The sequence below is a fragment of the Mastacembelus armatus genome, chromosome 18 (assembly GCF_900324485.2).
Source record: "Mastacembelus armatus chromosome 18, fMasArm1.2, whole genome shotgun sequence".
In the NCBI taxonomy this organism is placed as follows: Eukaryota; Metazoa; Chordata; class Actinopteri; order Synbranchiformes; family Mastacembelidae; genus Mastacembelus; species Mastacembelus armatus.
Genome location: NC_046650.1, coordinates 9,006,651 through 9,032,201, shown reverse-complemented (window position 1 = coordinate 9,032,201; position 25,551 = coordinate 9,006,651). Strand labels below are relative to the sequence as shown.

Genomic DNA, 25,551 nt, shown 5'->3' with positions numbered 1-25,551 from the left:
ATGAAGTTGCCTTTTTGCTTAATTGTGAATTCAAAGTAATCACTTCAAGCATGATTTTCATCCTCCTATGGGTTGATGGGTGGACCTAAGAGAGACTGCAGATTTCCCTGGTTAGACTGACATACATAAATATGCAGATCATGCTGAGAAAGTGAAAGATTTTAAATTTAGCCCAGATTTGTTTTTACTTCTTTGTAATCAGTTTTAGTTTATATAAGCTTAAGTGTTAAAACGATCAATCAGTGGAGCATTGAATTATCCGTGAACAGACAGTGAATTAGAAATAGAGCCGCAACTCAAGATTGTCATTAAACTGCTAATTGTAATTAATCTGTTGATTATTGTCTTAATAGTTTTATTTGTAAAAGGAAAAAAAAATACAATGTCCTAGTTTTGGCTGATCAGCAGTCCAAAACACAGCAATATTCTGTTTCCAAGGGTGGAAAACAGACAAAAGTTGCAAATACAACTGAGTAACTGGAACTACAGAATGTTTGACAGGCTAAAATAGCTGATCCATTATCATTATAGTTGTTAATTTTCTTTGTCTTTAAGTATTGAACAACTAATTGGACAAAAGAAGCAGTTTGAAGAACTCATTAGATGGATTGCCATGAAATTTGCTACACACATTCATGTAGCCTTAACTCTAATGTTAAAACTAATGACAATCCCATTAGCCTCAGGTTTACTTTGTTTTTACTGCTAATTAGCAAATGTTAGCATGCTAAGATACTACCATGACACTACATGGTAAGCATTATACAAGTTTTAGTTACAGCCCTGATTTGTCTTTAGAGTTTATCTTACTCCAGGAACTTTGGCTGATACCAATACTGAAAAGTTGGCAACATGGAATCTTTTCAGCCTCAAGAAAACTTTTTAAATATTCCCCCACACGCAGACACGCAACTGTGTTATGTTTAACAGCCTCTGTGGAATGTGACCTTGGTCATGTTAGTTAAAAAATCATTAGAGAGTGTAAAGCTGGAAGTTAACAGCATGTAGACTGACTGTGTGGGTGTCTAATAGTAAAACTGCAGAGTTTTCTGTAGCTGTTAAATAGACATTTTTCTTCTCCCTCCGCTGTCACAGAAAACAAAAGGATCATACATTGTAGGTGGTGGGTTACATACTGTACAGCTTACCCCCTCCAACCTGCTTAACTCCCCTGCATGAACATCATACTTGCTCATGTACCGTATGTATGTGTTTAACCATACACACTTTACCTCCAGCACGCACAGGCATTTTTTGTTTTGTGCTGTTTTTTTTCCTTCAGTGAAGATATTATGTTGACTCAGTACCATGTGTGTGTGTTGGCCTCAGGTGGCTTACTTGTACTTCTCAAACACAGCCACCAAATTGGGCACACACACACACACACACACACACACACACACACACACACACACACACACACACAGAGCTCTGGCATGACAAGCAAAAGGCCATGAAACCTCATGAATAGAAAATGAGACTTCACCCCTCCAACCCTCATCTTCATTTGCATGAAAAAAATCCCATTCAGGGATTTAAACTTGCTTGTTTAAATTCTATCCCCTCTTAGATCTTGTTTATTTCTGTTTTGCCATGCATGACATAATTACTTTAACATGGCAGAGGTGCATTAATAGTGACTGACCCAAAGATTACTATGTGTTAATATGAAAAAACCTATGTTGTCCTGTCTTCCAAAGAAAGAGCTTCTACTAAATGTCCTCAGACATCAAATGGAAGACAGTAAAACGACGAGGAGAAACAGCTAATGTTGACTGGACATACACAAGGTCTTTTATCACCTATTCAGACCCTCTGACAGTTAAAGACGGTCTCTTTCTCTTCGGCGAGGCACTGTTGCTTTAACAACCAGGCGACATTTTGGCAAGAACTCACCGTCTAGCCAGCCGCAAGGGACTCAGAAGCCAAAACACTCATAAATGAGTGCGTATGTGTGCAGCCCTACTGACAGCACACTGCATTTTTGTGGACGGAGAGGCAGACGTGACGTTGTCATATTTTCATAGTGGAAGAATTTCCTTTCTTCTTAGCCAGAAGTGAGCTGAACTTTTTTTTCTTTTTTCTTTTGTGTTAAGCTGTAGATGTGCATAAGAGAACCACAGATTGTACACTTGATAATACAGCTTCCTGGCCCTCTCGTTTCCAGTGGTTTTTGATCATTAATGAAGCACCCAACAAACACAGCAGAGACTGTTGAGTAATGAGAACAAATGGAGGAAAACTTGAATTTGTGGTAGAATTGTGTTTTCTGAAGTAGCAGAGCAACAATCCCCAAGTAACCTACTCACTAACTTTATCTTACATTGGAGAGGAGTTTATGGTCTCTTGACCTCACTCTTTTTCTGGTTAAGTAATTTTAAAAAAGGTTAACGTATCGGAGAATAATCTCTATCCCCAAGTGGAATAAATGTGCAAATATTTGGTTAAACTAGAGGAGATACTGACAAGCCAGAGGTACAGAGTGCAACCTGGCACTCATTGTTCAGGGATGACAGGACCTCACAGTGCAAGGGACAGTGCAAGATAAGCAAGACAAAGAGGCAAAATGCAGCAAAGGGAAGCTGAAAGGAAAAATGAAAGAAACAGTACAGAAATTATCACCCCTCTGCTCATGTGAAGTCAGGAGAAGTGGTGTGACCTCTCCTTCGCTCTCCACCCTTTTCCTCGCTCTTTGTTTTTCAACCTCCTCCTTTGTTCTCTCTCTCCTTTGAGTCTCCTGCTAGCAGTGTGAGTGTTTGCTGCATGTTGCCATGGCTATTCTTGGAGCCTGATGCACTCTGTTACCTTCCTGTGAGACCAACTAACTCTGGGTGCTGTGTGTAACTGTATGTGTGGGCAGGTCTTTTTGTGCATATAGGAGAGACAGAAAGAGAGAATGATTTTGAAAAAGTTATTTCTCCCCTCACCTTTGTCACACTCATTTTTCTCACAGGCTCCCAGCAGCCTCCTGGAAGCTTTAGAGCAGCACCTGGCCTCTCTGGAGGGCAAGAAGACTAAGGAATTGAATGCAGACACAAGGTGAACATCTAATCGCCCCTTACATCAGGTTTTCTTAAAAGATATCACACCCAGAACACAAATATAAAGCTTTAAAAATGGGCTTTCGACTTCATTAGAACGTCTGCCTGAATCACAACTGTCACAGTCACTCAAAGATAGGAAATTCTTGTTTGTCTGCAGAGCATCTACCCTGTCCAGCGCAGTCTCATCTCTCTCCTCCACCGGCATGTCGTTCAGCCGCATGGATGAGAAGGAGAAGCAGCAGGCCTTGGAGGAGGAACAGGCTAGACTGCAAGCTCTGAAGGTAAGCCATATTATCCTTTTATACCATATGATCTCTGAATCAGGAGGTCAGACTCAGTGCTATAAAAGCAGAAAGGCTAGCATGTCATGTAGTTACTGCTGTTGCCTTTTTCTGTCCATTACTCAGATTCAAACAGTTCCTAGTTGCTACAACATGTAACTAGATTTATAAGGGCATTTAGGGCCCATTTTCACCTAGTATTAACATGTGGTTTGTATCTGGGTGCTTTATGTGGATAATGACCTCTAATCACATGCATTTGTCCTTACATTTACTGCATTGACATTATCTTATGGTACCCCATATATAGATGATCGCATACAATTTTGTAGTACCTTACTGCATATTAATAAGGAAACACTGAGTCCAGGGAAATTTCCAAGATGTCGAGCTAACAAATTCAAACATACAGCATGAAGAGACAAACATTTTAGGGCAAATTCTCAAGATTTTGGTGTGTGTTGCTGCATGAATGCATTTAAATAATATTAATTTGTATTAGCCTTCTTGACACCAGAATACTAATATTATGAGCAAGTGTGTTCTTTTGTCATTGACTTCAGGGCATAACACATTTGAAGGGAAGAGTTGCTAGCCACTGCTAGTAGTGGAAGGGGCTAAATTAGCTGATGTTTCAACTTGCAGGGCACAGCTTTTTCTTAAGAATCTGGTCACGCTGTGTGGTTTACATTTAAACCCCGCTGAGATCTGACTATCATGCGAGCCAGACCACCTCCAAATGTGGTTTAACTGAACCAGTCACAGTGTATTCTGGTGTTTAGTATTGCATATTTACAATATTGCAATGGGCAGTTTTGAGAAAAAAAATCAAGATTTTCTTCCATTTTAAAATCTGTGCCCACAATGCGTCCACCAAGAGGTTAGTAGTAGACGTATGTGTTATGCTGACAGTGACTAATGTAGTCTCAAATTTGTAGTCTCCTTCTGGAGCAACAAAAGGCTTGAATGGTGAATGGTAGAAGAATCACTGTACAAGCTACCTCATATATATGTTTGTTGTTAATGCTATCAAGCTGTCAAGGAACTTGTTATATAATTAAAAAAAAATATATATATATATATATATAACTATATATATATATATATATAACTATATAAAAAAAATATATAATATAATTATATATAACTATATAAAAAATAATAAGGAAGAGTTTATATATATATATATATATATATATATATATATATATATATATATAAACTCTTCCTTATTATTTTTTATATATATATATATATATATATATATATAAACTCTTCCTTATTATTTTTTGGTGAGTTTTGAGGATAAAGGCCGAAAGTCTCAGTGGTGAACCAAGCAATAGAAAAGTCAAGTGTAAAATGTGTTGACATTTCTTGCTCTAGCCCTGGGAGTCCTGCCTTACAGCAAACTGTAATTGAGTAAGAGCAGTGAAGCCACAAAACAAGCACACAGCAGCTCAGTGTGAGTGTGTGTCCACAGATGTGCGTGCATATTAAACATGCTTGCATCCTGGCAGAGGAGATACAGTATGTGTCTAGCACTGTTTCTAGTATCTCTTTGAGCTTTGCTGGTATATGAAGCATCTGTATATCCTAGCAGATTAAGCACAGTATGTGCTGCCAATGTGTCTTGGTGTGTTTGTGTGTGCGGTTGATTGGATTTTAGTGCACTGTTTACTCTGTGCCCTTGGTTGCTCTGTTCCTGGCAAGGTCCACTGATTACCTTTGGGTTTAGTTAGAAAGGAGAGAGAAGATAAAGTGAGAGTGAGAACATAACAGAGTAAGAAACAGAGTGAGAGAACAGAGGTTAGCAGAGGTCGTCCAAATACTCTTGTCCAGCTGTCTGCATGCTCTGGTGTCCATATGGACTCAACACACACCCATGCGCACATACAAAAACACTTACACACTCAGCTACTGTCCAGCTGGGGCTTTAGCCCAAATAATAACAGCAGTTCCCATTTGTTCCTTGCTACACTGTCAGAATATAAATGAAGAAGACAGCAGGAGATTCTGATTATTAATCTGCTCAAAATCCAAATTCTTTAAAGGAACAAGAGATTATAAAGTCAATGGGATCATTTCCATACCTTAAAGTTTGAGCTTTGAACTGAGTCAAAATGTGTGTGGCCATGTGTAAATAATAGACAATGACAATGTAAGAGGGAGCATTTCCATTCCCACTGTGGCTATCCATACTAAAAATCTACACTTCTTGTGTACTGCAAATTGCTTTCTGTGAAAATCTGATTTAAAAAAAAAAAAGTCAAGTTATTTCCCGTACACATTCCCACCACATGGTAAGACACATATGTATTGATCCCTGTTGAGAAATTAGGTAATTTCAGCAGCAAAAGTAATAAAATCCGGAGGGAGACAGACAGACAGCTGGGGTATAAGCACCAGAAATAAGAAATAAAACAGCAGGAATGCCAAAATCAGTAAAATTTATTATGGTCGCTAATAGGATTATACAAAAACTGTTGGTAGGTTGAACATGTTATATAAACTACATGGAGAATATAGTATAATTATACTGCATTCACTGTAGCATATTTCATTTAATTTATAGACTAACACCCACTGTCGTTTTAGATCAGAGTGGTAGGAAGTTGTTGACAGTCAGATTTCCCTGCTGTTACCACCATGCATCACACTGACCCTGAGGCAAAATGTTCAAATTCATGCAAGAAATTAATGTCTGGGGGAGGTGGGGAAATTTTTAAAACTCAAAATGCATTGGAACACCTTCAAAGTACTGAATTGCTGATCTGAGATCTGCAAGTAAAATATCTTCTTGTAGCTTCATTGTGTTATCTAGTTGTGGTTCTTACTTGAGAGCAGTTTGAGACTTGGAAATATAAAGAATGCTCTGGTTTGCTCGTAGTTATACAAACAACATCAGTATTTTGCTACTGCTTGTGCTACATAAAAGGGGTTTATAGTTACAGTCACATAAGGCTGCATATGCCCTCATGGAATCACTTTGAATCAGCTGAAAATAAAGCTGCATTCAAAACCAATTCCTGTTTTGTTTTTGACAGTCTTTATTTCAGTTTGGCTTTTATGTGGTTTTTTTTATTTTATTTTTTGGCTGGGCTTTGCTGATGTTTGTGTATCTGTCACCAGAGAGAACAATTGTGTGTTTCAGTTGCACCTAGTCTCAGCAGGACAGGGTCAAATACTGTTTCAGATTGTATTATGAGGTTTTTGAAATATTTTATTTTTGGTATTGTTCTCTGTGAGAGTATTTGTGTGTATTTGTCATTGTGTAAAGTGTGTGTGTTTATAAGAGAAAATATGTTGTCTTTTTCCAGGATTTGGATTTATTGGTAACAAAACTCTTATTCATCTCCAGTGGGAAATTACTGTTTAACCATTCTCTTCCTGATCGCATTGTGGTATTTTTCTTTCCAGGACCAACGCCTGAAGGAGATCAGCATGCAGACTCCTCCCTCTGCCTCTCCTAGCAGCCAGTCAATAGGCAGCGCCAACAACAACCACATCACACAAACCCCAGAGTTGTTCAGCTCCACGCTGCCTGCCAACAGGTGCACACAAACACACTAGTGGACAGGTTTGCACTGTACTGGTGAACAGAGTGCAGCAGAGCCAGATGTGTCCTCCAGGAGTCAATGCAGAAAAAACAGCTGAAAGGAGCGTGGATATATGCCTTTGTCAGTCCAATTTAATAATAATAATTCCATGTGTGCTGAATGTATCAAAAGGCAACCGTCTGCTAACAAGCTTATAATACTACCTTAAAGACAACATGTCTGATGTTGTGTTTGCAGCTTGTTTTTCCTTCCCCCAAGAAGCCAATAGATCACTTAATGCAGGTTCACCTCAAATTTTTTTTTTTGTTTTACACATTATATAATGAGCACTGATGGAATTATTTGACAGTAATAATTGCAGATTAAAGACAGTAATTACCCTGCCTTGACATATAATTAAAAATGTGAATAAAGCACATTTCTAATGTGGCCCATATTATAATAAGGAAATGGGAAGACAACAGGTCTTAAAGCCATAGGAGAATGATTGAAACATTTAATGTAAACTAATAAACTTTTCTGTGGCAGTTGGTATTTAACAGCCTGTAACCTTTAAAATGATCTGTAAGTCAGTATGCACTTTAAAAGTCTATAGACTTTTTTTAGATGTTTGCCCCAACATATCAAATCTGTGCATCTCTCTGACTGATTCCAGCTGTTATAGAGTTACAGTAAGACTATTTATTCTTGATAATCAGAATTTATGCTCAACATGCACCCACGGCAGCACACTCTGAATTTACTGCTCCTAACTGTTTTATTGCTCTGTGGAAGTTTTTACAGCCCTTTAGAGAGAAAGGATTGATTTTTATATGTGACAAAGAAGCATTTTTATTGGTGGCTTTAGCTATTTATGCATGTTTGATTAAATATTAATTCCCTATCTCAATTTGTCTCTTTTTATCTCTCTGTTCTGTTTCTCTACATCACTCCCTGAATTAATCACTTGATTTCTTTTGCTTTCATTCCACCACCTTTTCTTTTCCTCACTGCATCGCTTTCTGTATCTCTTATTCTTTTCCCCCTTCTCATTATGCCTCTTTCCTTCCCACTATCTCTCTCTACTCTTACAGTGCGCCAAATCTGAACAGCGACCTGTTTGATCTTCAGCCGGCCTTCATCCCTGCTGTGCAGAGCACTCCTTCCATCTCCACTGCCAACAGTGCCTGGGGAGGTACGCCACCTATAAACACACACTCTTGTATTTGCACATACTATGTATGATGCCAACGGCAGTGAAACAGGACACCTACACACATAAATTAATGTATTTCTGCATTTCCCTCTGGCCAGTCATTCACCTGTCTGCCCAGCCATCTGTGATACCATTCATTTGTCTTTTTATGAAAACCATCTATCCACCCACCATCATTCTGACTCTTTTCTTCAAAAACTAATGTTGCATGTCCCATTTGGTGTTTCGTGTAGAGACAGTTAAGTGTTAGGTGGATATGTTTTTGTTGTAAATACTCAGTGCTTTGTTATATTACATCTCAGTTCAGTAAGCCACTAAGGAAAATTCAGCTGATTCAACCACCGTCTCCTCGTTTCCTTGTTTCAATGTGGAAAATGTGGTTGCAGCAGAAATGCTGGGCAAAAACATACACTTCCACAGCTTTGCTGTACAGTACACCCCCTTCCATTTTGGAGAAAAGATCTCAGCTCATTATCAGCTATCACAAATCATAAAGTAGCTCAAAGTTTGGTCTGGAAGTATTGTGAGCACAGAGTATTACAGGCTTCATGACAGAGGATTAAACTGAAGCCATCTATAAAGACTTCAGACCTAGTTCCCAGCTTAGATATCACCCCTTCACATTATCAGTGGCTGCGACACAGGAGCTGAAATAATTATCCTTGTGCTCTTATAAAAATAATAACAACACAGAAGATACTTCAGTAAATGTCCAAGGCTGTAAATCTATGAGCCACTGAAGCTTGCAGAAGATCTGGGACATGTTTTTGCTGTTTAAAAGAATTGTTTGAAATTTAAGAGATACACCTATTTCCTTTCTTCTGAGAGACACACAAGCAAATTGATGCTACTCTCAAGTCCATTAGATCTGCGACTAGTTGAATAATTCACCTATGGTAATTTTTATAAACTATACACCATTTTCTAATCTCTGCCAGTTAAGATCATCTTTATAAAACTCTGAAATATTTCCTCAAGGGTTAGTTGTAACACTGACACCATGTTTATTAATAGATGTTATGGCTGATCGTCTCTTTTGGAAATTGTTCCATGTTTTTGTATGTTGTGAATCCCACGAATACAGCCTCTCACAGAGGTTTCAAACTCTAATCCCCAACAGGGATGTGGATGAAGACAAAAAAACACACACACAAAAGGTGCATCAGTGGATTTCCTTGTGCACAGGCTTAACTCTCCTCTGAAAGGCTGACATTCACGACACTGCACAGAATCCCAAGTTACTAAGCAACAACAAAGGCAGTACACTGAGGACTGTAATGTCCATGTTCCTAATCTAATGGGATTAGTTTAGCGGGAGGTGGTGGAATCCTCACAAGAACACATTTCTGCCCAGTCTAAAAACAGTCTGATTTGTATACATCTTTGTGAATGTATGTCTGGTCAGACTAGCCCAGCTGTTAACTTGTGCGGCTTTAACAGCACAAACAGGACCTTAATCAGTCATATTTAACTGCATCCCCAGGATTGTCGAGCCAGCCTCTGCAGCAGACCGTCCCAGCCATGGCTGTAGATTTCGATGCTGTGTTTGGAAATAAGGCCACGCCCAGTAACAACGGCCCACAACCTGCAGCTGGTAAAGCCCACTCTAAGACTGTCCAGACAGAGACAGACTGAAAACTAAAACCTTCTGGCTTTGCTGGCAGCACAAGCATAGCATTTAACTAACCCTCTGAGTAGTTCCCGCAGCCTGTGGTTGTTCCTGACAATGGGTGGGCATTTGTAGCTTTCTACCTCTGTCACAGAGCCTGTGATTTGGTTCCTTCTTGAGTCTTTAATGAGAGTTACCCTAATTTGACAACACAAGTTGAAAATCCAGTGACGTGCGGATCAGTTGACTTTAAATTCTGTTGGATTTTCACTTAAGGAACGGACCTGGGAACTTGGTATTTCTCTGTGATGGTTGATAATCCAGTGTAAATAAGCAGCTCTTGAAGGTAAACATATTATTAAGAGTTTATAACTCAGAAACCACCCAATTTGCTTTTGTTTTTTTTTTTGTTTTTTTCAGGACTCTTGGTATGGTCTGATCTAATTTGATTGACAACACAAAGTTCAAACCCCACTACTGTCTTTAGATTTTGGTCACTGATATTGCTAATGAAATGTATTGCAACCCTGCCCAGTTTAAACTTTAAACTAAACACAGAGATATTAAAAGTAATATGGGGTTTGAGAACATAGCTTGTCAGGGCTTTCAAAGTACACTCACCTCATTTGGAGTTTGTTTTCACAAAAGTTAACTGATCCCAGTCCTGGTTTTACTTTATTTCAGGGTTCCTACACAGGTCTTATATTAACAAGTAAGAAGAAAATGTCTTCTAGTTTTATATAGTTTTAATGTGTTGCTTTTACCTTTTATTATTATTATTTTCAATTATTCATCAGATGCTTGTCAGTATTATCAGTAATGAATGATTCTGGATATGTAAAGGGTAAATTGGCAGTTATTTATTTCTATAAATGTTTTGGTATACATCATCATTTGGTGTACACCAACCAAAAGTTTTGAATCCAGTAGGGAAAAAAATGTCTAAAAGTCTTGAATGATATAGACAGTGTAGGAACCCAATCACCAACTAGCACATCCTCCCTTGTTGTGGTTTTCCTTCCTGTTATGGTAACAGCTTTTGAGTGATGGCTCTTAAGTATTGCAGGTCTCAGACTTTGGCTCAGTGCCCTCTTATTAGCTTACTATCTTTTAACCTCTCAGCAACTGACACAATCAATCTCGGTGCTTCTTATCCCCTTTGGGTCCCAAGACACTCCTGCAGAGCATATAATTTTAAGGCACAGTGAGTTATCGACAGCTCCAAAGACGGCACAGCAGATAAGAGCAGGTTACCTACAGAGGTCATCTTAAGACTGTTTTTGCCGTGGGGGGCAGAGAGAGGTTCAGATGAAGGTGCCAGTTTAAAGTGCGACAGTTCAGAGAAAGTTACAGTATAAGATCCTGACTAAATCAATTTAAGTTTGAGTGGAGGTGCTTGTTGAATGCGATCTTCCTACCTCAGAATTAGTTCACAAGTTTGGATAGGCTTTGACGTAGCAGTTTTGTGCTATTAATTTTTAATTTTAGCTTTCTCTGGAGCTTTTGAAGAATCAGCTATAAGGTACTTTAGTCCAAACTGAGCTGCTGTGGACTCATCTCTTGTTATATTTTTGTAGCGACAGCACCCATCAATCATTTTTACTGGAAATCTGCCAGGATTGATCAGCCAGCAGTCGCTGCACATGCCATTCAAACTTGTTAGGATGACTTGGCGCAAAACAGTATTGTCATATAGAGCTAGATTACTAATCATAAATCTGGTGGGAAGTCTATCCTGGAATTTCCCAAATCGAATGGGAAACTTTTTAGTAAATTGTTGGCAGAAAGTATGAATTTTATGATGTATAACTTCTGCATTATTCCATTATAGGGGTTGTTATTTGGATCTTTTAAGCTGTGATGTTAATTCTTCAGACACTTATCAGTGTTGTTCTGTTCATTTTGAATATTTAAGCAATCTAGTGTGCTGATTGTGTTCAGGAGCTACTTATTTCTGGCTTGCTCTAATCATTTAACCCCATCAATCTCCACTGTTCTGCTCAGAAGTAACAGTTGGAGGCTTGTGGCTTTAGTGTGCAGCCAGGTTTTTGCTTTGGACCGACTAACTTCTTTCTATTAATAGGGTCTGTTGACACTGCCACTACAACTACTAATACACCATCTGGACAACTGGCAGCATCTCACAAAAATCCCTGTTCGTGTGCAGCTACTGTATGTCTCTGTTTGTGCACCCATGCGTTCTCTGCATATCTGTGTCCACAAGTGTCTGTATATTTGTTGTGTTTCTAAACGTGTGTGTGTGTGTGTGTCCATGTCGGCACGTCATCTGTCATTTTGCTCCATCTGTCTGCTTCTGTTTGTCTGTTTTTGTTGTGTTGTTGTTCACACCGTTCCCACCCTCTTCTCCCTCCCTCCAGTTTATTTCATCTCTCGCTCTGTCTTTGCCTCATCGTCTCCCCATCACACTTCACAAGGCAAGAATCACCCAGGCAACTCCTTTCCATCTGCTCTCCTCCTCCTCCTTTGAAATTTGAAGTCCTTTCTCTTTCCTCCACAGTCTGTCTCGTAAATGTGAATGTTTTTGTCCATTTTTAACTGATATCTTACTGTATTTGTGCTTTGTTGTGCAGAGAGATTGAGGCACTCTCATTTTGTCGATTTTTCTGTTACTAAAGCTAACTTGTTTTTTTTGCCATATCGCTAAAATGTTTTATCACTTTATCATTCATGCCTATTGTTGCCTTTCTTGAGCCTCCTTTTATTTGATATTTGGAGCAAACAAATCTTTAATGAGTTTGTTGTATATTTCTTCACACAGGGATGTAATCTTTAATTTCTTAGTTGGTTTTCCATGAAGCTTTAATTAGGTAACTAGTGAGAATTGATCAAGTTGTACGAACAACTGTTGTCATTTCAGCCAACACAGTCTCTAGTTGCTGGCTAGAGAACAGAATGAATTTAAGCATCCATTGTTTGAAAAAGTGGCCAATCTACTGTACCTATGTTAACATTGTAAAATGCAAGCATGTGCCCGATGAAGCTTCTGTGTGAGGTAGAGCTTAGTCAACAGCAAGTCGATATTAAAATATATATACCACTTCCTTTTGTCCATCAGCTGTCAAATATTCCATAGTAATTATCCTGTCATACCTGTATAAAGCGATAAGGACCCATTGCCTGACTGACAAGAAAATCATCACTTTAAGCCATACATTAAGCCATCAGTACATTCCAGGTCTGAAAAGGGCTTTAGGTAATAAAATCTCTTTAAAATTCTCCTCACATTTAGTAGCGATTAACAGATTTCACTTTCAGAGTGTTTTGGAATCCAACCCTTGATATTAATTCTCTTCCTTTCTCCCCTTTGATCACATACTCCAGTGATTGTCACATCCATTGCTGAAACACCTAAGCTAACATTTGTAGCATTATCCTCCAATTTGATACAACACTCTCAGCGCTCACTTCGTCACCCATGTCTTCCTCTTACACCTGCAGACTCTCCTTTCTGTTTTCTCCTTTTTCTCACTGCCCCATGCTACAATATGTATGATCTACTGAGAGAGCATGTTTCTGTTTCTTCGTTCCCTCCTCCATCCTTTATCTCTGCTTCTCTTCTGTTGCTCTCTTGGTTCAATTTAATTCACTGGCTCTTACTGGCACATTGGTTTAAGAAACAGAAAATTACCCACATTGCCAAAGTGTTTAATCACAGTGACAGCAATAATAGAAATGCCGACAATGGGAGAGAAATTAGAGTCGAGAGAATTAAAAAGATATCGAGCAAAAATACATTTGTTTCTTCATCTTCCACTTACTTATTTTGCTAAATTGAACTTTCTCCTTCCTGACGTTTTTCTTTACTTGTGTCTCTGTAAACCCCCCCCCCTTTTTTGGTCTTCTCTGCTAAGCTAGCAGGAAAAGCGTTTTCTAAATCCCTTATGTCAGCACCACTGTCAGACCCTACAGACTTCTTCCTAACTAAATATTATTCCTCCCTCCTATTTCCACCATGAGTTGCCTGTCTTTCTTTTTTTTTCCACCTTTCTTCTTTGTGTCTTGTAGGGACACTGTACATTTAAAGCTATTGTCTTGCTTGTTCTTGTTTCATTTTTTTTTTTTTTGCAGTGCTGTACTCCAGTCTTTGATTTATTTCTGCTTCCTGTCTCCAGATATTGATTTTTAACCCCTAATGGTTACTGACTATAGGGATGAAACGGTAATGCAAAGAGCAAGGCTTGAATTCCCGCCCATACAGTACAATTATGTAAAGAATAAAAAAAGCACAGATTAGAGGCAATGAGGTTACCAGGGTCCCTTTTTCACTTGTCTTTTCTCCTTTTATTTTCACCACGTTGAGTACACGCAAATAATCACATACACAGTCACACGTTCAGGTTACTACCAGCAGAGTAATACTGAGCCATTAGCTGAATGAGTGCTGAAATGAGAAGTTGTTAATACAGGCACTTACACACAAACACAGGTACATACACACACACACCAACACAGGAAATTACTGTCATTTGCACCTACTGGCTATGGACAAACATTCACAGTCTCATGCAAACACACACACACATACGTGTTCAAAACTAATAACTGCACGGAGTCAGTCTGTACAGCGACAAACCAATAAATCAATCATCTAGAACAATTGCTGCAAACTACTGAGTCAGGGATTACTGGCTTGCTGCTGATGGAATGAGGCTGCTGTATGACAGTAACAAAAGAAAATGAGTAGGGTCTGCCTCAAACGGTAATCTCTGTGTAGGTGAATGCTAAAATAGGTCAGGAAGAATTCAATTAACAGCAAGGCTAGAGAGATTGTTATATAGGATGTACAGTTCAGCAGTATTCTCAGATAAAATCAGTCCAGCTCCGCTTCACTAAAATGGTTGAACTATTTGTGGATTTTTAATTTTGAAAAGTTGGGAAAATTAGGCTGCTCTAATTAGTTTTTGAATTGCATGTCTACTCATACAAAAACAACTGAGTAACATGTGGTTGTGTTTTTCAGTTTGTTGCAGCTTTACAAATGATAGTTTTTTAGACTCCGAACTACTAGTTTACATGTATTAGAGTTGCTGATTTTCTACCAATTTCCATGGACGTTTCAAAGCAGTGAGTGCTTGGTTTTAAACAAATACACTAAAGCAAATTTGACAGCAGCAACACTTTATGATCATAAGATCATAACGTTCTAGACCATTAACACATCTCAGCTATAATATAAGACTGCAAAATGAAAGAATTATTTAGAGCTTTTTGACATGTCTTTCTTCTTCAGGTTTTGATGCTCTGGGAGACCTGTTGAAGCCCACGGTTCCCGCACACACTGCACCACCACCTCCTCAACAAATTGCCATCCACCCTGGAGGAAAGCTGCTAGCCAACGACCTTGACTCATCTCTGGCCAACCTCGTGGGCAGTGAGTGTTGAGATTTGTGTGTGCACGTAGCTGAATGTGTCAGCAGGGGGAAAAGGATCACTTAAGGCATATGCAGTTTATGTTGTGCCGTTGAAGTAACTTTAAAACAGTATATTACTTACTTTTAAAACATTTTTTAAGCTTAACATGTGAAAGGTCTGGCCTTGAATGTAAGCATAAACATATTAAGACCGTATTTCTTTTTCAACTATTTGTATTGGACAAACAGCTCTAATCATTAAATTTCTGTTTCTATCCCAAATCAGATCTGCAGTTTGGTGGGACCCCAGCCAAGAAGTAAGAGACTTGAGTTTTGCTTGTAGTCCAGCACAGAGGATTTATTACCTGACAAAACATATACACTTCCCTGTTACAGTTGTTTTTACTGTTGCCAGGATTCCTACCTACATTCTGCCACCTAAGCACCTAATGTTTAACACTTAAAGTCAAAATCAAATTCAAGAATTTACTTAAGTTTCTGACAAAGTGATTGTATCCACTGCCAAAGGGGTGCAATACAGATTTACATTCTTGTCTGCAGTGCTTCCAGTGTTGTTAGTCTTTCAAATTCATGATATGCCTTACAGAGAAAATTAAATAAATTACACTGAAAAAGAATCTACAACTAAACACATAATGCTTCCAGAGTATGATGTTTTATAGTTTGAGAAATGCTCAGGTTGACCAGGTCAAAGTGCAGAAGAGTAATCCCCTCACAGTGCTTTTTTCCTATGCTCATCCTGCTTCAGGCCAGAGATGCAGTGGGGCCAGCCTGGAGAGAAAAAGCTGACAGGTGGCCAGAACTGGCAGAATAAGACCATGTCAACCACACAGTGGAGCCCTGCGCCCATGGCCCCACAGCCAATGCCTGTACCACATGTGGTAAGGAGAGAGAAGCACACACACAACTCAAATGTGGTAAAGGGAAATCTGTAATTCACCCTAAATGATCCATTAAAGTGTCTGCAAGTCCTGGGAAAGTTTTAGCCATCACTCCTAATAATATAAGTAATAGTAACAATAACTTTGTACTACAATCAAGTATTTGTTTGAGAAGTTTGGTAGAGCAGGTCAGATGATCGTGCAAGCTTTAACGAAAGCACCATTTTGGAAAAATTGTGCAATCACTGTAATTTTTATTTTCATCTAGATTGTTCTTTTTCTCTAGGGCTTACAGTGACACGTCAGGTGTGCAGTGACATGTTTTGATGATTTTAGAATTACTGGCCAAGACCTTGAAAATAAGATTTATGTTGTGATAATCTTTATTTTGATTCCATTGAGGCCTCTTTATTTCCAGGAAAGGTTTAGTGTTGTGTGGGTCAGATTTCAGCACCTTGTAGTTCTTTAAAAGGCAAATTTAAATCCACTTGTAAGGAAAATGTTGAACTGTTCCTTTAACAGTTAAATCAATACAACATAAACTGTTGTATGTTTTTACTTTCCTGCCATGTATTTTGTTCACTTTCCCAAAAAAAAACACATGAAAAGTGTTATGTTTCATTAAGGCAAACTTGAAGACATCTGGCTAATATAAAAACCAAATTGCTGCAGTTCACACGCTGAATGATCTGTCTCTGTGCATGTGAGTGTCCTGTGTTTTGTACTGGTGAATGTAAGTGGATTGACTTGGTTCAGCATGTGGCTACCTATGTGTGTGCGTGCGTGTGTGTGTGTGTGTGCATGTGTGCGTGTGTGTATGTGTGTGCGTGTGTGTATGTATGTGCGTGTGCTGATCTTGGCAGCTCCTGATTGTCCTCCTGATCTCTGGACTGCAATTTCTGGCTGACGTGGACAAACTGTCACTAACCCTGCAATTCCTCTTTCTCCCTTTCCCCAATATCTATCTTTTTTTCTTCTTCGTTGGCTCTAACTCTCTCCTGTTGGTCCTTCCTTTATCTTCTTTCACCATCCCCTTCACCCCTGCTGTCATTCTCTCTAATCTGTCCTTCCTGTCCCTCTCGTCCTCTTCGTGCATTTCTTCCGCCTGTTTTGCACTGTCATGCACTTGTCTTCCTTCCCTTCTTTGCTTGTTTTATTGCGTCTTTTTGCATTGTCATCTGCTTGCCCTGTTTTTGCTACACTGCCTTTGACATCTGCACGTCTGTTCGTTGCCCCCTCATTTATTTTTCTCTGTATTTCCTTTACATGTTTTTGCTGATATCTCCTCTTTGTTTTCCTGTTTGTGCTTTTCTCATTGCCCCTTTTTTTTCTCATCACTTTCTCCTTATCTCTTTTTCATTTTTTCACTCTTCTTCCTTTTCTTCTCTCTTACTTATCTTTGTCTATACTTCATCGAACTTTTTTTTTTGCCTCCTTCTTTCATCACCCACTTGTTTTCTTGAATTTTGTCTTTCACTCTCATTTTGTCTCTCTTCCCTGTCCTCCTTCTCTCTTGATCTTTGTGTCTTTTTCTTTGTCTACCTCCCTCCTTGTCTTTTTGTCTTTTTTCCTTGTTGCGTCCGATGCAGAATGGAATGTTCTATACTAGTTATGTAAGTACTTATCCCTGTTTAGTAAGACAAGTCTTAATGAGCTGCTCAATAATCACTGTTACGTGCTGTAACCCTCCCTCTCACTATCTTCCTTTCCCCCTCTTGCTGTCACTGTTTGCTTCTCTTGTATTACTCAGACACTTGTTTAAAAATATCAGAAAGGCAGGTTTGCTACAGTCCCTGCTTGTTTCATACTTGAAATGTTTAAATGTTTCTTCACTTGCTGGTCATTTAGCACCAGATGTCTGGCTTTTCAGAGAAAGCCTAGAAGGATATGGCAAAGGGAATTGCAAAAGTTCAGCTCTGAATTGCTAAAACTCTAGATAAAAGAGCCAGAGAAAAGGCAGATTTTTAAAAAGTGAATATACAGACAGGCACAGAGGGAGACAAGCTGCAGACAGAGTGAACAACAGAAATAGCAGGAGAAATGTTCAGCATAAAAACACAGATACAGACAGATGAATGTAAAAACATGATGGATTGAGCGCCAACAGCTGGGCTGAAAGATGGAACGAAAATACAGAGAAGGCCTAGTGGTGCATAAATGGCATCTCACCTGCTTTGTTTTTCTGACGAGTAGGCACACTAACATGATGTAATCGGCTGCACCAGTCAGACCTCAACTAGGAAAAAAATGTGTTTCGGTTTGTTTCATGTTGAGGAATCATATGCCAATGTTTCCACCCCAGGCAAGCAAGAATCTGAGATATGTCTCTTTTTTAGACATTTCCGCTTTAGTTTTTTTTATGCACAAATTGAAACTGCACATTAAAACCAGCTGGATGGAAACCTCCTTCAAAGACAGCTGGTTTGCTCACTGAAGCAGTGTGGTTCAGTTGCAGTAAAGTCAGTAAAATCTTTAATCGTAGTTTCAAATACTAAAGCCAATTAAAGTCAATGCATTACTGGCAGTAAATGTATTTGACGGATAAATTCAAATCTTTTGGCTTGAATTGAAATAATTTTTTCCTCTCTGGCAGCTGACCAGCTCTGCTGCAACAAGACATTATGCTGACGACTGGTTTAGATAAACTTTCAGAGCCTGCTCCCCAGATGCCAGACTTAAAAGTGGATACCTGATCAATAAAATTGATTAGCTCCTGTGATCAGTTCACTGGTTGACCTGAACCAAAACCAAAAAACTTTCCTTTAGTGCAAATACTTCCAGGCCTTAGCTTACTTTTTTGTAGTAGTTCTAAAGCTGTTACATTTTACGGTTGATTTGCTTTAGTTCTCACAGTTTTCATAGTTTGTTTTTATTTCACAGAGCACACAAATTAAAAACATAAAATACAAGTAAATACGATATCATCTGACTAACAAATAAGCCCACCCTGGGGAGCTCTTTAGGCAGGGACCAGCCAGTGGGTCATCTTTTTCCTGTTGGGGTCAGGGGGCAACTCAGAGCTGCAAAACACCAACTATAACTATAAAACAATAACTATAATAATTAAAAATAACCATAAAATAACAGTACAGCTGTCCTGGTGGAGCTCACCCATCTCGTTCTTGCTCCAATGCCAGCGGCTCAGGGCAGTCACACTGCCAGTCCTTGGTTTTATTTATTTATCCATTTACACTTTTTCTCTCGCTCTCTCTTCCAAAACCAGTAATAGCTTACTGCCTGCATTGCAGAAGTGCTTGTTTACCACACATGTTGCACTGATTCAGTGGTTTGTATGTGTATGAAACTTGTGTTAAAATGAGGTTTCTTTTCTCAGGACTGAATGTGATTTTTAGTTTGCAATTTACATGTATGAGCCTTCTTTGTTGTTGTTATTTAAAATATTCTGTTTTGAGCTAAAACAATCATAGAATACGGTAAGACTAGACTCTTTTAAAGACCAACTAGCATAACATGTTGTTTGCGTTGATTAAAGAGTTGTTGCATAAGTAGCAATTACAGGATAATGGTGGTGTGGTTTTATTTTTGCACATAAAAAACCTAAACCCAGTATTTTATTGGCTTAATTAATGTAATTCATCATTTTATGTAAGACTGCAAGATAACATATGATTTCACCATACAGCTAATTACTGTATTTGATGGTATCATACCTTTTTTCTCTGTGCTGTGCTTTTCACAGTAAAAATAAACTGTAGCATATAACTGGAGGCGTTCAACTCTGGCAGAGTGGAAGTACTTTTAACACTACTGCAATGATTGAGGCATTGTTAAGAAAAATGCCACAGTTGTCTCATTTACAGTGATGGATTAGGTTTGTGAAGGCAGCAGCGTGTTCTGGCTGTTTTCTAATGGAGATTTGAAATTCCCTACTGCACATCCCTGTTTGTAAAATAGGGATGTGCATAGAAATTGTCAAGACTGCCTGCCTCTGCAACATTTACTCTTAACTATATAAACTATAAAATTACTGCAGCAATAGATAACTCATAGGACATCTGGTAATATTAATACTGCTGTATGGGTATCATAGCCGGCCCACTGTTGTGCAAGAGATACCTTGAGCTGCATCTTCACTGCGGGACATGCACTGATATGAAACTGTAATGAACCACGGACTCTCACTCCCATAAATTACCAATTTGTCAAGCAGAAATCAGCAGGATTTATGCAGATGTGTGTGGGTTATAAATGACGACTACAAATTGCCCGTCACATTGAATTTGAGGCTCGTTCAGCCATAGTGGATTTGATTTGTAGAGTAGGCAGGGCAGGGCTAAACACTGTCCTGTTGAGATTCCTCTTTTTGAAGCGGTGGTCATGATTGCTCCCAGTGGGATTCCACTAAGTACATCTGCTGCATGCTGCGTTGTTGTGCTGCTGATGTGCACACACTTCATCAGCATTAAATGTACTCTCCTTGCAAATACAGTAAGCTGTGTGCGTTTTGTTTGTTGTGGTCAAACTCAGACACATGACTAATAGACACAGATGTTTTTGAGAACTAAAGACATTAAAGTTGCTTTTTTTTTTCATGAGGTTGTCCTGCTGTAGTACCGTAGTAGGCTAAAAATTTAGGCTGACAAAAGCCAGGAAGTGCGTGACTTGAACGTGCCCTTTGTTAGCTGATTCCTGATGTTGCTTTTCTTCCAGGCTCCAGCTCCCATGGCTTTCCCCATGACCACACCGCAAGTGCCTGTGTATGGAATGGTGAGTGCATACACATTGATAAATAAAACATACATGGTTATATACATACAGGTGTTATGTCATTATTTATTGGTCTCCAGGTTATTTTATCTTGCAAGCAGTGATTTGGTCTACGTCAAGTCACAAAATTGTAATTAAATCATAGTTTTATATAGAAGTGCCTCTATGTAGCTAGAGTCACCTGTTTTCTTTTCTCCTTTATATCTTATTCTTTTTCTGTTTCTGACATCCTTGCCCTATTGCTGTTTTTGCATCATTGGTTTCTCACTTTTTCTTTTTTTTTTTTTTTTTTTTTTCGACTTTTGTGTCCATCTTTCTTTATCTCAAACCTCTCCTCTGTCTCTGTGTCTCTCTGTCTTCATCTCCAGGTCCCTCCACAGATGGGTCAAATGGGCGGGGTACCAGTGATGGCTCCTCAGCCAATGATGTACAACCAGCCCGTTCTCAGACCCACCAATCCCTTCGCACCCATGCCTGGAGCCCAGGTGATGCACAGGACACGTGAAAATAAATCAAGTGTATATTTATGATGGTGTGAAAGATAGTTTGGGTGGTCCAGTTTTAACTTTAATTAAATGATCAATAAAAATAATCAACCATAAAAAATCATGTTAGTATTGCAATAACGTTTATAAAATTTTAAGATGTTAATGTGATATAAATAAGATAAACTTTATTAGTCCCCGATAAATGTAAATGTGGTAATGCCTAATTAAATTAATTAAAGGTGCTCTATCTAATTTCGTTTCAGGTGCAAGAGGGTCAAATGAGATTCAAAACAAACTTGCACCATAAACTGTTCCCTACTGCACTTTGACTCTCCCTTCCCCTCTAGTTTCCTGAAGCTGCAGTGTGAACTACAGATGTCTGGTTGCAAACCGAACAAAATGCAGCTTCCAGATAAAGCTAGCGTTAACTGTCTAATGGGGAAATTTGAAATCCAGTAGAATGATCTGGTTAAGGATAATTTGACACAGAAATTGAATTACTACCAAATTAAAATCATATTAATTAAATTTAGGTAAAGTCCCGATCCTGCCAGATTGCTAATGTTATTTTCACCGGGTTGCAGGCACAGCATAATTTATGGACCATATTTTGACAGCACAGGCTAAAAAAGCTTAAATAATAAGAGTAGGCCTCAAAGTGATGTCTAATGTGTTTATGGCATGAAATTCTGTGTTGCCATCCAATCAAACTGGTTTACAGTTCATTGTTAGAATGATCAGAACAATCAATTTCTGTGTTTTTCCTCTTTCTCTCTGTTCAGATGCAGTTTATGTAATCCAGACAGGGGTGAAGCAGAGTGCCAAAAGTGACAGACAAACAAACAGCAGACGAAAACACAAGAGGAATGATTACACGGACAGAGGAATGATTTGATCATGCTAAAACGACTAAGAGACAAACAGATGACAAAAATGACACCAAAAAACAAGCTGGAAAGGAGAATAGAAGATGATCTTACAGAGGATGGAGGGATGTGATGGAGAAGATGTCATCCTGGCTGGTTTTTGTCTGAAGCAACTCCTTGCATGTGCGTGTGTGTGTGTGTGCGTGCGTGTCGCTTCTTTCTGTTATGTTGTCCGATTTGTGATTTAAATCTATCGATGGAGTGATGTTTCAGGAGAGGGAATATTAGATGAGAGGGAAAGATGAGAATAAAGAGTGAGAAGAAGAGGGGATTGAGGAAATCCTACCTCTGGTTTTCAGTCAGCGAAATTATCCAACTGCTTTGAGAGTCTCTGCTGCAGCATTAGCTTTATTTCACACTGGTGCTATTTTGTCCTCTCTGGGTTACCGTCTGCCTGCAACGGCTACTTGGGAGCACTTAAGAGAGGACAATTATTTGTTTAGAGTGAGTGTGAAGGTGTAATTGTGTGCACACAGAAGTTGTTTCAGATAATACCTTTGCAACCAACCTCCTCTCCATCCCCATTCTTGTTCACAGCTTTCCAACTAGCGAGAGATTAAGAGGCAAATCTTCTCAAGTGTGTTTCCCATCATTTTCTTCTCTGTTGGGATATCTTTGTATTTTTCAGTGTTTTCTTCTGCAACTTCTCCTGAATGTTATCGGGGCTATTATACAGCGGTCTGTTATAGCAGTTGTTTATGGGTTTGAAGCTGTAGTCTTTGTTACTCATGCTGTGTTTTCCTCTTCTTGTAAAGCTACAGATACACTCAGAGCGACAGGGATTAGCGGTGACAGCGCTCTAACTTGGTACCGAGGCGACTGCACTTTCAGGACGACTTGTTTTTGGTCAACAATTAAAATTTCTGTCAGACATCACAACAGCAGAACTTCATATGAAAAATGTGAGCAGGTTTAGTTTAGTCTGAAAATCCCCTTGTTTCAGCTGTTTCAAATGTGTGTGCTTTTTTTTTTTTTTCTTTTGTTTTTTTGTTTGTTTTGGCAGCCATTAATCTCAGCAGAGTAAATTTAAAGACGTTTCTATTTTTGTTAATCTTATCAAACTAAAGTGTTTATTAGCATCATTAGCCTGTTAGCCGCTCATTAGCACCTGGATGACCTGTGTGTATCTGTCGTCTTGTCTTCATTAGTTCACCAACCAGATTTAGACAACAAAGGTTTCTAAAATAAGAGCTTTTTCATTAGGTACAACCTATTGGCAGGTCCACATTATGTGCCAATGATTGACAACAGCACTGAATGAGTGAGTTAAATGTTACTGAATCAAGCTGAATTCACTTTAAATTGCACTGAATCAAAGTGAGTGGCTTTGAGTGTGACTGTCTGCAGCGAGAGCCAAACGACACTAAACCTTTGGCATCTCACTCGCTCCATTGTTCCAGGAAATTTTTGAGATCGAGTTTGACTCTTCTAAGAGGTCGTGGCCATATTTCAGCCAAAGCATCTGTCGCCATGACCTCGACCGTCGCAATATTTGTGCTAATGCATTTAATGCGTGTTCACGTGTTTGTACACATTTATGCCTGTTTTTCCATTGAGGGCTGTTTCTGAGGGTCAGATTTCAAGCAAAATTTGAGCCAGTGAGTTTGACTCGAAATTTTTTTTTTTTTTTTGTAAAATTAATTTTTGTTGCAAAATGCACATGCAAATATTTTTGCACTGAAGTGACTATCCTGCCATAGTAAAACTGTTGTCACTGTTTCTGGTGAGTTAAGGTTGAGAAAGAGATCTGAAGCTTGGAGAGGTAGTTTGGGGTTTTACAGGTTTGTCTAAAGAGCCACATCAGCAGGTGAATCAAAGTGATTTTCCTGCAATTTAAAGCTGAACCTAAATCTTTTTTTTTTTCCCCTTTCGTCCCAGTCCAGCATCTACATCCCAACGTCAGTGACAGTCGTATCCCACTCATCATCCAGTCTGTTGTGAAATCTCGCTTCACTCTCTCTACTCTGTCTAGTTGGCCTATCTCTAGAATGATTTTTTAGCCTGCTTTTGTCACTGTTTGGTATGTGTAGATATGTAAAAAAAAAAAAAAAAAAAAAAAAATAGTGATAATAGCCAGTTATTGTCTAGATCGTCTGCGCCCACCCATCCTTGTCGCCGTTATAAATATTGCTCTTAGACACTTCTTGTCACAGTCTTGTGTTAGCTTAGCCTCTTCATAGTATCCTCTCTGACACCTGTAGAAGACCTCCTGCAGTAGGTTTCCCACCTGGTCCTCACCTCTGCCAGTGTTTAGTATCTATAGCTCTATTATCTGTCTTGGTGTCTCTGTCTGTAGCTGTAGAAGAAACTTTTCGGAACCTCTGACTCAGGCTTTGTGGTTCACTTTTTCTCGCTTTGAATGCGCTCTTTCCTCTCACTGTTAGCATTGCTCCAGTGTCCAATAGGTAAGGTCCTCATCTTTTGTTTTTTTTTTTTTTTTTTTTTTTTTTTAAATTGTCTCACTTTCATCAGCCATCTTTGCCTCACGTTATGATGTCAGCAGCCTACAAACTGACTGGTTGGACTGTTGAATCAGACAGCAAGTCAGACGCTCTAGGAGAGACATAAAAGTCAAGTACAGCATGTAGGTCCAGATGTTTGGAAATGAGCTTTAGCTAAGTGCTGGTAGATTTCAGCAGCAGCTGGATGAGTTGTAAACTCAACTAGCCACTACCTGTTGTTCATGTGTCAAAGGAGTATTGGAATCTACTAATCACTTTGGCAGCTGAACAAAATGTCAGTCCTAAGGATTAGACTGGAATTATGTTTCTGCAGAGATGCATGTAAACGTGTACACGTAGAATTATTATTGTTGGTAACTATTGGTCACATAGGAATCAACACTCACAGCTCCAAAATCTCAGCAACATGTAGTGCTGACCTGCACACCAGGCAAGCTGATTAGTTGATCCAACGTCCTTTCAGGATGTTTTGTGGGATATTGAGTATTTACATGCAGCCTGTAGAAACAGAATTCAGGTTTCAGTGTTTTTTTTTTTTGGTTTGTTTTTTTTGTTTGTTTTTTTTTTGTCTCCAGCAGAATGAATATCTTTGAATAGAAATGTTTTTTATGTTAATATTTCACCTTTGTCTGTTTGTGCCCTAAACATGGATTCTGTGAAGCTTTTCCACCATCAAAATCCTCCTTTCCAAAATAAAAAAAGTACTTTTGCATTTAATTTTCAGGTTGGACACTTTTTGCGTAATAGGTGCCTCGATCATTGTTCTGTATTTTGTGGGGCAGTGATATTATTCTAATCGGTGTGATGAATTGGCACCTCACAAAGAGGTGATAGTTCTGACACTGATCCAGAGTCAGATCAGCAACTCATTAGATTAAAACAAAAAAAATCATTTTAAGTCAATCTGCAAATCTGATCATTCCTGATGTTCGAAAGAACTAAATTGGTTGGCTTTGGTATGAAGGAGAGTAAAATTTTCAATTGTCT

At 38.8% G+C, this 25,551-nt stretch overlaps 1 protein-coding gene across 2 annotated transcripts in view; it reads left to right on the top strand.

Annotated features, from left to right (window-relative positions):
* LOC113125252 (phosphatidylinositol-binding clathrin assembly protein) overlaps nt 1-24,172 on the top strand; it is a 55,712-nt gene extending 31,540 nt beyond the window's left edge. Inside the window, exons 10-20 of one of the 2 annotated variants that reach the window (XM_026298597.1) lie at nt 2,954-3,039; nt 3,202-3,325; nt 6,743-6,876; nt 7,956-8,056; nt 9,561-9,671; nt 14,938-15,078; nt 15,345-15,375; nt 15,828-15,960; nt 20,632-20,688; nt 21,057-21,173; nt 21,959-24,172. In XM_026298597.1, the coding sequence (XP_026154382.1) occupies nt 2,954-3,039; nt 3,202-3,325; nt 6,743-6,876; nt 7,956-8,056; nt 9,561-9,671; nt 14,938-15,078; nt 15,345-15,375; nt 15,828-15,960; nt 20,632-20,688; nt 21,057-21,173; nt 21,959-21,973 (1,050 nt within the window). In that variant the 3' untranslated portion in view covers nt 21,974-24,172. The remainder of the gene's footprint in view (nt 1-2,953; nt 3,040-3,201; nt 3,326-6,742; nt 6,877-7,955; nt 8,057-9,560; nt 9,672-14,937; nt 15,079-15,344; nt 15,376-15,827; nt 15,961-20,631; nt 20,689-21,056; nt 21,174-21,958) is intronic. The other variant, XM_026298598.1, reaches the window with a different exon arrangement.
* Nucleotides 24,173-25,551: the final 1,379 nt, after the last annotated feature.